Genomic DNA, 12,865 nt, shown 5'->3' on the forward strand with positions numbered 1-12,865 from the left:
AGTGACCTGCAATCCTGAGGGCTGTTGTAATGGTTGAGTCAGTAGATTTTCTCCGTTCCTGGAGGGCTCACTATACAACATGAAAAGGTTCCGATGGGATTGTACCTGGGTCCTTTTATGTGAAGTCCACTGCACTGACCACTAGGCTGCTCCTCTACACTACTGGGATGTCTGTGCGGCCAGTTCACTCCCTGTGACTTGTTTTTCTCTGTTTTTCCATGGGTTATTTTTTCCCCCCCCAAAATGGTACTTACAGATGGACATGTTGAGCATGAAAACATCTAGCTCAAATCCATAATCAAAAGACAAATTTAGACTTTTTTGGTTTGGTTATGGCTGTGAACTAGACATTTCGTTGAGATGCTTTTGGCAAAATGTCTCAATTCGGACTTAGATGTCATATTGAAAATGCCCCTCCATGTGTCTGCCTAGTTTACCTGATGGTTACACCCAGTGGCGTTCCTAGGCTGCCTGACACCCGGGCCGGATCGCCGATGCGCCCCCCCCCCCCGGGTGCAGCGCGGCACCCCCCCTCCCCGGGGTGCATTTTTACCTGCTGGGGGGGGGGGGGTGCCGCGCGCCTGTTGGCCGAGTCCGCTTGTTCCCTCCCTGCTGCTCCCTCTGAGCGGAACAGGTTACTTCCTGTTCCGGGGCAGAGGGAGCAGCAGGGAGGGAACGAGCGGACTCGGCCAACAGGCGCACGGCACTCCCCCAGCGGTGTGCACCCGGGGCGGACCACCCCCCTTGGTACGCCACTGGTTACACCAGCCCTGACAGGAATTGCCCTCTGATTTGTCTGTCAGCACCGCATTAAATCCTGTACACTAGCCAGACTTCAGGAAACCCTCCTGCATGCTAGGCAGACATGGTTGCACTGAAGATCTCACTTACCCAGGCAGACACCTCTGGCAAAGTTGACATTGGAGAAGTCACAATAGAGACCCCTGTGGGGGTCACAGGGTGCTGTTCTGGAGCAAGGATCACCGAGCTGCTTGGCACACACCTTACAGCACCCACAGGAATCCAGGATCAGACTTGTACCCGCAGGGCAGATCAAGGGCTGCATGGGACACTGGCAAGGATAGGAACATTCTTCCACCTCTGCCTGGAGAGAAAAGCAAACTCATAAGAATTCTTCCATAGATGCTGGAGAGTGGATACTGGGACACCAGCAGGCTCATTTTCAAAAGAGAAGGACGCCCATCTTTCGACACAAATCGGAAGATGGGCGTCCTTCTCACAGGGTCGTCCAAATCGGTATAATCGAAAGCCAATTTTGGACGTCCCCAACTGCTTTCCGTTGCAGGGACGACTAAAGTTCACAGGGGCGTGTCAGAGGCGTAGCTAAGGCGGGACTTGGGCATGCCTAACACATGGACATCCTCGACCCATAATGGAAAAAAAAGGGCGTCCCTGACGAGCACTTGGACGACTTTACCTGGTCTTGTTTTTCTTACAACCAAGGCACAAAAAGGTGCCCGAACTGACCAGATGACCACCGGAGGGAATTGGGGATGACCTCCCCTTACTCCCCCAGTGGTCACTAACCCCCTCCCACCCTCAAAAAAAATCTTTAAAAATATTTTGTGCCAGCCTTTATGCCAGCCTCAAATGTCATACTCAGGCCCATCACAGCAGTATGCAGGTCCCTGGAGCAGTTTTAGTGGGTGCAGTGCACTTCATGCAGGTGGACCCAGGCCCATCCTCCCCTACCTGTTACACTTGTGCTGGTAAATGTGAGCCCTTCAAAACCCACCCAAAACCCACTGTACCCATATGTAGGTGCCCCCCTTCACCCCTTAGGGCTATGGTAGTGGTGTACAGTTGTGGGGAGTGGGGTTTGGGGGGCTCAGCACCGAAGGAGCACCTGGGAGCAATTTGTGAAGTCCACTGCAGTGCCCCCTAGGGTGCCCGGTTGGTGTCCTGGCATGTCAGGGGGACCAGTGCACTACAAATGCTGGCTCCTCCCACGACCAAAGGGCTTGCATTTGGTCGTTTCTGAGATGGGCGTCCTTGGTTTTCATTATCGCCGAAAATCAGAAACAACCAAGTCAAGGGACAACCACCTCTAAGGATGACCTAAATGTCAAGATTTGGGCGTCCCCGACTGTATTATCAAAACAAAAGATGGACGTCCATCTTGTTTTCATAATATGAGTTTCCCCGCCCCTCCACCGGGACATTTTGCGAGGACATCCTCAGCAAAACTGCATAGAATTTCCTGGGAAAGTCACCCTACAAACTCCAGAATTCTGGGAAACGAAGATAATGTTGGATTATTTGTAGTAAATAATTAGCAGATTTTAGTACACACAGCTTCAGCTTTAGAAATGTTAATTTCTTTCTTCATCTCTCTCTCATTCACCCCTGAATAATTCACTGCTGAGTCACTTTAAAGTTGAAGTAACAAAACATCTGTTTACTCACAGTTTGTAGTTAGATTATAATCAGACAGGCTTATATATACATATTACTATACATTTGTATTATCAGCTCCTTCCATGTGCTTAGATGGTAATGGATGCTCACACCACCATAGATCCTCTCAGGTTAGGAGAGATCATGAGCTCCATGTGCTCCATGTGCTGCATGTGCTGTGTCTAACCCCCACAGGAAGTTGCATAGCTGTGTGACCTCTCTAAGTAATTCACATCAGAGGTCACAGAGTAATCACAGAGAAATAATAGGTGACAGGCAATGCATGTAAAATACAATTACATTCCAACAAACCCCTTCTCATGCATAACTGTCATGCAATTATTTATTCATACAAAGTCCAAGCTTTATACGCAGATTCACAAAATGTTCTCTGGGTAACGGTTTGGTCATGATGTCAGCTGTCATCTCACTGGTGTGACAATAGTGTAGACTGATGACCCCTTCTTTCGCCAACTCTCGCACGTTGTGGTATTTCGTTGCGATGTGCTTGGTGCGTGACTGAACCTTGTCATTCTGTGACAGTCGGATGCAGCTTTGATTATCTTCCATTATCTGGATTGGTCTCTGTTCAGCTATTCCGAAATCCAGCAAAAGTTTTTCAATCCACATCAGTTCTCTGCACGCTTCCGATACGGCCACGTATTCAGCTTCTGTAGAAGACAAACTCACAATACTTTGTTTATGACTGGCCCATGAAATTTGTACATTTCCATACATAAACACATATCCACTTGTGGATTTATAATTAGAATGATCCCCTGCCCAATCTGAATCACAGTAACATATTAGTTTTGGATTACTATTGGCTGAAATCTTTAATTTACAATCAATGGTACCCTTTAAATACCTTACCATCCTTTTAACTGCAGTCCAATCTGATTTGGTAGGTGAGCTGACCCTTCTGCTCAAAATTCCTACTGCATTTGCTATATCAGCCCTGTATGTGGTAGCTAGATATAAAAGCTTACCTATGGCTGATCTATATTGGATGTTATCTGGTAAAGGTTCTCTTACTGTTTCATCCTTCAGAAAATCAGTGATCATGGGAGTGCTTACAACTTGGGCATCTTGCATACCTAAACTTTCAATAAGCTCATTTATTTTCTGCTTCTGGCTTAGAAGATAAGAACCATCATTTTGTTTCTCAATTTCTATACCAAGATAGTATGACACATTTCCAAGTTCTTTTATCTCAACATTGTGGTTTAAACACTTTACAATGTCCTTGTACTCTTGCTCACTTTTGCTTGCAATGAGCAGATCATCAACAAAAGCTAAAATGTATGCATATTGTCCATTTGTGCACCTAGTGTACAAGCATTTATCTGCTTCACCTTGCTTAAATCCTAAATTTGTCAATATTTCATGCAATTTTTCATTCCAACATTTTGCACTTTGCTTTAATCCATAAAGACCTTTGTTTAATTTACACACTAGCTTTCTTTGTTTTGTATTTATGAAACCTGTTGGTTGTTCCATGTACAAGTCTTCAGTTATATCTCCGTGAAGAAACGCTGTTTTCACATCAATGTGTTTGACTTGCATGCCTTTTGAGACTGCAATGCTCAGAAGTGTTCTTATTGTCGTGTGTTTCACTACAGGTGCAAACACTTCATCAAAATTTTCTCCATATTTTTGAAGATATCCCTTTGCCACTAGTCTGGCTTTATACCTTTCCACTTTTCCTTGTGCATTCCTTTTTAACTTGAATACCCATTTGCATCCTATAGCTTTCTTGCCAGGAGGTAATTTTGTAAGAATCCAAGTATTATTTTTATCCAATGCATCAATTTCTTCTTGTGCAGCTTTATGCCATTCAGCAGCTTCTTCTGCTGGCATTTTCTCAATCTCATCCCATGTTAAGGGCTCTTGAGCTTCTGCTGACTTTGTTAGGTAAGACAGTCTTGGGGGTGGAACACCTTTGTTTTCCCTGGATGAGCGTCTGACAACAGGTTGGTCTGACCTTTCTGCATCCTCTATATCTGAGAGTTCTTCTCCAATTGATTCCCCTTCTCCAACTGTACTGTCTTCTTCAATGATCCTTTCTGTGTCTGCTTCCTCTGCCTGTTCCTCATTAGATACAGGTGAGTTGCTTTCAGACATCTGCCTTGGTATGGCATTTATATACACTGGCATGTCTATTATGGTTCTAGTTTCATATTCTGGATGATAAGGCTCATCTGGGATAATCCAGCCTTTATCAACCCTTTTGTTTTCATCAAAATATGTAACATGTCTTATGCCAACAATGCCAGTTTTCAGATTCAAAATTCTATATCCTTTGTGTCCTGGAGCATAGCCAACTAAAATGCCCCTTTCTGTTGTGGAATCCAGCTTATGCCTTCTTTGCTTTGGTACATGAGCATATGCTGTACTTCCAAATGTTCTTATGTGTGACAGGTTTGGCTTCCTACCATGCCATGTCTCATGTGGTGTGCGCTCAGCGCCTTTAGTTGGCATTCTGTTTTGTAGGTACACTGCTGTGAGAATGGTTTCCCCCCATAGTCTTTTAGGGAGATTGCTATCTGACAGCATACATCTGGTCATTTCCACAAGTGACCTAAATTTTCTCTCTGCAACAGAATTTTGCTCTGGTGTATAAGCTACTGTTGTGATATGCTGAATGCCTTCTTGTTCTAGAAATGTGCGCATGCTTTGTGAAGTGAACTCACCACCATTGTCGGTCTGAAGAACCTTTGGTTTTCTTTCAAATTTATTGCTCACCATGGCTACGTATTTCTTCAGCATGTCTGTGACTTGACTTTTCTCTTTCAGCAAATAGGCCACACAATATCTAGAGAAATCATCCAAGAATATTAGCACAAATCTGTTATTTCCCAATGATGGGATATTAAACGGTCCACATAAGTCACTGTGTATTAAGTCCAGCACTTTATTACTCCTATTTCCTGTGTATGCAGGAAATGAGGGTCTCACACCTTTTTGAGTAACACAGTCTATGCATTTCTCCATTTTACCAGCATCTGCACTTATCTGAATGCCGGTGGCCAGTTGCTTACTGTAAAGATCCTGGATCACCTTAGAATCACGATGTCCCAGGCGGCGATGCCAGATTTCCAGACTACATTTACCATCATTCTTCCTTACTTGCGCCATATGTGAGGCTTCACCTGAAATGTTCAGCTTATAAACATCATTATGCATAAAAGCTTCAGCATACACTTCATCATTTTTAGAGATTGTGCACTTACTGTTTTCAAAATGAATCGCAAATCCCTTCTTATCTAATGTAGATACACTAAGCATATTACAAACTGCTTGGGGAATATACAAGACATCACTTACAGGAATTTCTTTAACTTCATTAGACACTTTGCATTTTAAGAATCCAATACCTTTTGCTTGGATCTTAGCGGTCCCTGCGTTTGCAGTTTTAAGAATACCTTCCTCTGGACACATTTCCTGAAAGAAATCCTTACAATTGGTTAAATGGCATGTACTCCCCGAATCCAAAATCCAAGTACTTTCATTTGAATTATTATTTACCATAGTCAAAGATTTTTCTGCCATTAGAAAGCCCTTGTGTTTATCTTTGTCCTTCATACATTTCCTGGTTTGAAAATTCTTTAGTTCCATTGGCTTAGGTGAGCTAGAGGGAGTGTTTTGTGTTTCCTTACACCATTTAGATACATGTCCCTCCTTTCCACATGAGTAGCAAATCAGCTTGCCCTTGGGTGGAGTTTTCCCATAGCTCCGCCTTCCTCTGTTCTTTGCCAAGAAATTTGTTTCATTTCTCTCTGACTTGCTTTGAGAACACATCTCCTCAGAATCATTTATTATGCATTCCTGCCTTAGTTTTGATGTTGCCTGTTCAAAAGATTGCCCTTCAATGGCCTCATTTACAGACCTAAAAACATCAAACTTCTTTGATAGTGAGGTAAAAAGAAATGCTCTTTTCAATGCATCACACATGGGAATTCCAGAAAGTTCTAGCTTTTGAAATGAAGACATAAGATACATAATGTGATCATTACATTTACTTTTATCCCTTAATTTGGTTTCATTCAACTCTGCCAACCAAATTGGTTGCTGCTTTGCATATGTAGTTGCATACATAGTTCTCAGTTTATATAAAATGTCCTTTGGTGTATCTTTTCCCTCCACTAATATGGCTTGTTTCTCTGAGAGAGCTTCCAAAAGCATGCACTTCACATAATAGTTTGCATTGTCCCATTCAGCCATATTTTCAGCTGTTCTGTCTTGGTCTAAGCATATATCTAATCTTTTTGCTCGAAGGAAACATATGAATCTTAATTCCCACTGCTGATAATTAAACTCAGTTAATTTAGGCACCTTGAGAGAATAGAACAATGGTGAATTTCTTCCCTCAGCCATTTTCTTAGCCTTCTGTCTGCTGTGTGGGGGGGAGAGAGAGACAGACTGAATCTTTCCTTTAAAACTTAAGAGAAAAATGTGGCCTTTTTTTCTGCCTGGTAATATTTCTCTTCTTTTCAATTCCTGGCCCTGGGCCCATAACCCTTTTGTTGGATTATTTGTAGTAAATAATTAGCAGATTTTAGTACACACAGCTTCAGCTTTAGAAATGTTAATTTCTTTCTTCATCTCTCTCTCATTCACCCCTGAATAATTCACTGCTGAGTCACTTTAAAGTTGAAGTAACAAAACATCTGTTTACTCACAGTTTGTAGTTAGATTATAATCAGACAGGCTTATATATACATATTACTATACATTTGTATTATCAGCTCCTTCCATGTGCTTAGATGGTAATGGATGCTCACACCACCATAGATCCTCTCAGGTTAGGAGAGATCATGAGCTCCATGTGCTCCATGTGCTGCATGTGCTGTGTCTAACCCCCACAGGAAGTTGCATAGCTGTGTGACCTCTCTAAGTAATTCACATCAGAGGTCACAGAGTAATCACAGAGAAATAATAGGTGACAGGCAATGCATGTAAAATACAATTACATTCCAACAGATAAACCAGGACTATTGGTAACCTTAATAAAGGAGACCTGCTTGTAAAGAATCCAGAACAAACAAACAAACCACAGGTGTCCCTGAGAGCTTTAGAGAGGCACTTTCGATACGACGTCTAAATCTGATTTTGAACATTTTGCGAAAAACATCCAAAAATCCAGTTGTGAACATGGTCATTTTCAAACCAAAAAAAACATCCAATTTTTGTTTCACAAATGGCCATTTGCTAGATGTTTTTGTGCTCAGTGCATCTATTTTTTTTAGGACCATTAAAAAAAAAAAAAAGCCCAAGGGGAAAGTGTACAAAAACAAGTCATCGGGGTGTATGGGAGGTCAACGTTCTTAGTAGACTGGTCCCACAGACATCCCAGTAGAGCAGTGGGCAACCTAGGGGGCACTGCAGTGGACCACATAAAAGGTCCCAGGCATTACCCTGTTTGATTCCAAGCAAAAGGTCCCCACCATTACCCTCTTTTATTGTATGGTGAGCCCTCCAAAACTCACCAAAAACATATTGTACCCAACTGAACACTACAATAGCCCTTATGCCTGCAGATGACACATATAGATAAGTACAGTAGGTTTTTTGTGGGCTCATGCTTTCCACCTCAACTGTACCAGTTATAGTGCCCGGGTGCTAAAATAAGCATCAGCCAAGGAAAAAATTTACTCTGCACCCTAATCTGCCTTGAGTGAATTCCTTCAAAAAGGCGGTAAATAAATCCTAATAAGAAATAAATAATCCAGCTTCCCTCCCCTCTAAAGCGGCCTGTAGGGAAGAGGAAGGGAGAGGCCTACAGTCAGATTTCCCAGGAAGCTCAGGAGATTTCATTTGAAACCGCTGCATTTCCTGTCGGACCTGGAGCGTTCCCAGGTCACAGTCAGTCTAAAATGACTTCCAGCAGTCACTTTAGCACCAAAGAACGGCAGAAGAACCAAACTGTCTGCAGAGAAGCTGATGGAGCCAGTTCAAAAATGTCCACAGTGAGGATATGGGGAGACAAAGCATCACTTGTCATATTTTGGATATAAATGCGGGAGGGTATTCACATCCCCCTCCTGACCTAGGCTACCTTATATTCTGGATATCCTCCACCCACATATGGCAGGAAGGATTCTCTCAGCCCTGTCAAAATAACTTAATGCAGAAATGCCAAGTTACCCAGTTCCATGCTGGAGACCTTTTGGCCCGTTCTGGTTTTGAACTTATATTCCAAAGCAGTGTAGGCTTTGTAGTTCTTCATCCTGTCTATTGGCAATCAGTTCTACAAGTCCCATAATGCACCATGGTGGGCTGGTCAAAATATCCAGCCAGGAACTGGGTAACTTGGCATTTCTGCCAACCCCAACCAAGAATACATTATATGTTGTATATCCTTCACCCACTCACAGCAGAAATAATTCTTTCAGTCCTGCCAACATAACCTAATGATAAAGTGCTCAGTCCTGGCTTGTAAATACCCACCTGTTTGCTAATGCAGCCTACAAGGGGCCAGCCAACACTAGGACAAAACTGACTAATGTGGAACGTTGCAACCCCGTCCCCCAGTCTGTAAGGTTTGGATCAAACATTACTTTTTAACTTCCATCCAGTGCAGTCAGGGACTTGTTACTGCGCTTCAGCAAGTGAGATGGGAATTAGAAAGCCAGGAGTGGAATAAGAGCCCCACTGACATGGAGTCAGTGTATGCTATGGAAAAAAAATGAACAAAGTCCATCATGCCTTAGGGATGATAATTAGGTTCTTTTGCTCAATATCAATAGTTTAGATCAGAATCTCACAAATCGTGCGGTCCAGCAGAGTCACCTTACCTCATTCCAGATTTTTAACCCCCCCCCCCCCAGTACCAAGCACTGGGTAGCTTCAGTTCTCACATAATACAGGGAAGCTGGGCTCAGGGCCACCGAGAGACAGAGCCAGGGCAGGGCAGCTGCCCTCCCCCCCCCCCCCCACTTGGGCCACTGCCACCCCTCCTATACTCGGGCCACCACTGCCCCTGCATTTCCCCCACCCTTTACCTTCCTGCGTCTGCTCCTCCCTCGGTCTGTCAATCTCCTCTTCCCGTGTGCCAGGACCCAGGCTATCACGTTAACAGAATCACCCAGGTCCCCTACGCACAGATGCAGGAGAGAGACGGAGCAGAATCTTCTGGCACTGGGCCCCTCTTGGAGGCCGGGCCTGGGGAACCTTGCCCCCCTGCCTCCCCCTCTCGGTGGCCCAGGCTGGGCTTGGAGATGGGAATGTAAAACTAAATCTAGATCTGGATCAACATGTTTCTGATGGACTGGAGTTAGCTGAGAGTCTCATTCATGTGGGCAGCTGGCCTACTTTACACAGGACAATCTTATTTTATTTTTGTTACATTCATACCCTGCGCTTTCCCACTCATGGCAGGCTCAATGCGGCTTACATGGGGCAATGGAGGGCTAAATGACTTGCCCAGAGTCACAAGGAGCTGCCTGTGCCTGAAGTGGGAATCGAACTCAGTTCCTTAGGACCAAAGTCCACCACCCTAACCACTAGGCCACTCCTCCACTGTTGCTACTATTTGAGATTCTACATGGAATGTTGCTATTCCACTAGCAACATTCCATGTAGAAGTCAGCCCTTGCAGATCACCAATGTAGCCGCGCAGACTTCTGCTTCTGTGAGTCTGACATCTTGCACATACGTGCAGGACGTCAGACTCACAGAAACAGAAGCCTGCACAGCCTTCTACATGGAATGTTGCTAGTGGAATAGCAACATTCCATGTAGAATCTCCAATAGTAGCAACATTCCATGTAGAATCTCCAATAGTATCTATTTTATTTTTGTTACATTTGTACCCTGCGCTTTCCCACTTATGGCAGGCTCAATGTGGCTTAGGTACTTATTTGTACCTGGGGCAATGGAGGGCTAAATGACTTGCCCAGAGTCACAAGGAGCTGCCTGTGCCTGAAGTGGGAACTGAACCCAGCTCCCCAGGACCAAAGTCCACCATCCTAACCACTAGGCCACTAGGCTATGCTCTGCCTTGCTCAGTACTGGGGGTGCTCAACATCAACTGGCACCTACAGTGGCTCAGGGTGGGGGGGGGGGGGGGAGGAAGGACAGGATCAGGCTGAGCTGAGCAAAATAGCAACCGTACTTTCTCATAAGACAATGATCTGCCTGAGGGGTGTCAAACCGCAGTCCTGGGAGGCTGCAAAGGAATCAGATTTTCAGGCTACTTTAAATAAGTAGCCACCAGAGAGATTTGCATCTCATACCTCCTGCACATTCATTAGTGGTATCCCGAAAACTGGACTTGCTTGCAGCCCTCCAGGTTTGCAGTTTAACATCCCTAGTCTACCTGTTCTGGAACAGCTCAAGATAGCAGTTAAAACCTAGCCCTAGGTTTTAAAATCACATCCAAGTGGCTTGGGGTCATTTTACAGTTATGAGATAAGACGTAGAAAGTCAGTGGACCTGTAGAATCCCTCCCTCTGCTGTTCCTCTGATGAAGGATCTTAAGTCCCAAACTTATTATTCTGAAGTAAACACATACAGCACCTATCCCACCCCACCCCCAGCACGACGTACATAGTAAAACACAAAATATTGAAAGAAATATTTGGGTGATGATACAACGCAGCAACTGAGTGGAGTGGAATGGAATGGTTACACGTGAATCGCTTTACTCTTTCCAAAAATACTAGGACCAGGGGGCACCTAACGAAGCTACAAAGTAGTAAATTTAAAATGAATTGGAGAAAATATTTCTTCACTCAATGTGTAATTAAACTCTGGAAGTCTTTGCCAGAGAATGTGGTAAGAGCAGTTAGCTTAGTGGGGTTTAAAAAAGGTTTGGACAGTTTCCTAAAAGAAAAGCCTATAAGCCGTTAGTAAGATGGACTTGGGGAAAATCCACTGCGTATTTCTAGGATAAGCAGCATAAAATGTATTGTACTGTTTTGGGGATCTTGCCAGGTATTTGTGACCTGGATTGGCCACTGTTGGAAACAGGATACTGGGCTTGAAGGACCTTTGGTCTGTCCCAGTATGGCAACACTTATGTAATTATGTAAAGTCCAACCAAGCCCCTGTGTATTAAAAACATCTAACGCTGATCTCAAGAACTCATCCCTATGAGTGATACCTTTATATTAAACACAACATCTATTCCTGATACAGGGTTACACATGTGGAAGAGGATTTATAGGATATAAAGAGGAAAAACACCTCTATTGAAACACGGCTCACGCAGATAACAAAGCAGAGAATTTATATCCTTCCCCAGAGCTGCCAAGTTACTCATTCCAGGAGGGAGACTTTTTGGCCGGTCCTGGTTTTAAACTCACTTCCGAAAGCGCCGTAAGAGTTGTAGTCCTTGATGTTATTCATTGAGGGATCCTTTTACGAAGGCGTGGGCGTTTTTAGCGCCTGATAATGATTAGCGCATGCTAAACGCTAGAGATGCCTGTAGGAATATGTACGCGTGAGCTAAAAACACTAGCTCGCCTTTGTAAAAGGACCCTTGAAATCATTGCTGGAGGTCCCATAAAGCACAGAGTTGAGGTTGACAGAAATCCGGGACCAGCCAAAAAGTCTCCCTCCTGTCATGGTAACTTGGCAGCTCTACTTTCCCTGTCCACCTTTCCACTCTTCATTCTATATCCTGGTTTGTATCTACATGAATGGCGCTGATGATGATCAGGATGGTGGCACCCCAACGTAATTAAGAAGGCGATACTTTCAGAACATTTTTAAAAAACTCCAATTTCCCTTCAAAAAGTACTTTTAAAAGGTAGAATGTAAATGGGTGATTATGTAGGAAACTTTTAACAAATTTAGCTGCTGGCTATAGCATAAAAGATTTTTCACTAGCACTGTTGCTTTAGAAAAGATGAAGGGACAGAGAGGAATTAGGGCAGCAGGTGAGTGACACTGACAGCCCGTGCCAGAGCCGCACATCATAGGGAGCATCGCCTGTTAATCAGATCAGAAAACAGACTGGGGTGGGGGTGGGGGGATGGTGTTACTCACCCAGCAGGGAAGGAGGAAGAGCAGAGAAAGAGTGATGAAGCTCCTGTCCATGCTGCAGGATGGGGGACTGGTCCCTTACAGCTGCCTGTTCCGGGATCTCCCTCTTCACTTTCAACCGTCTACCTACCCAAGACTGCTGCAGTTCCTTTAAATACTCTGCACAGGGGTGTGCCCTGCAGCTGATGGGCATGTCAGAGGATTCCCCCTCCCCAGCAAGCCAGTGCCCCATCCAGATTCCAAGCAACGTATCCAGGCTGCTGTACATGGGGGTGTGGGGGTGTGCAAAAGAATCCTCCACATTCCACTTTAACCCTATGAATCCTGATTTGTTGCTTACTTCCCACCCCCTCACTCCCTTCTTTCTTTTTTTTTTTTTTTAACATTTAATTTGAAAAATATGCAGGCTGGAACTGTTTTATCTCCACACCCAAGCCTATTCCTTCTGGCAGCATGA

At 44.2% G+C, this 12,865-nt stretch overlaps 1 protein-coding gene across 2 annotated transcripts in view; it reads right to left on the minus strand.

Moving 5' to 3' along the window:
* LOC115479748 (CCN family member 2-like) overlaps positions 1-12,626 on the minus strand; it is a 24,729-nt gene extending 12,103 nt beyond the window's left edge. Inside the window, exons 1-2 of one of the 2 annotated variants that reach the window (XM_030217925.1) lie at positions 12,412-12,626; positions 892-1,101 (exon numbers count right to left, since the gene is read on the minus strand). In XM_030217925.1, coding sequence (XP_030073785.1) covers positions 892-1,101; positions 12,412-12,601 — 400 coding nt within the window. In that variant the 5' untranslated portion in view covers positions 12,602-12,626. Of the gene's footprint in view, positions 1-891; positions 1,106-12,411 lie in introns of both variants that reach the window. The other variant, XM_030217926.1, reaches the window with a different exon arrangement.
* Between the last annotated feature and the right edge of the window lie 239 nt (positions 12,627-12,865).

This window comes from Microcaecilia unicolor, chromosome 11 (assembly GCF_901765095.1).
Source record: "Microcaecilia unicolor chromosome 11, aMicUni1.1, whole genome shotgun sequence".
Lineage (NCBI taxonomy): Eukaryota > Metazoa > Chordata > Amphibia > Gymnophiona > Siphonopidae > Microcaecilia > Microcaecilia unicolor.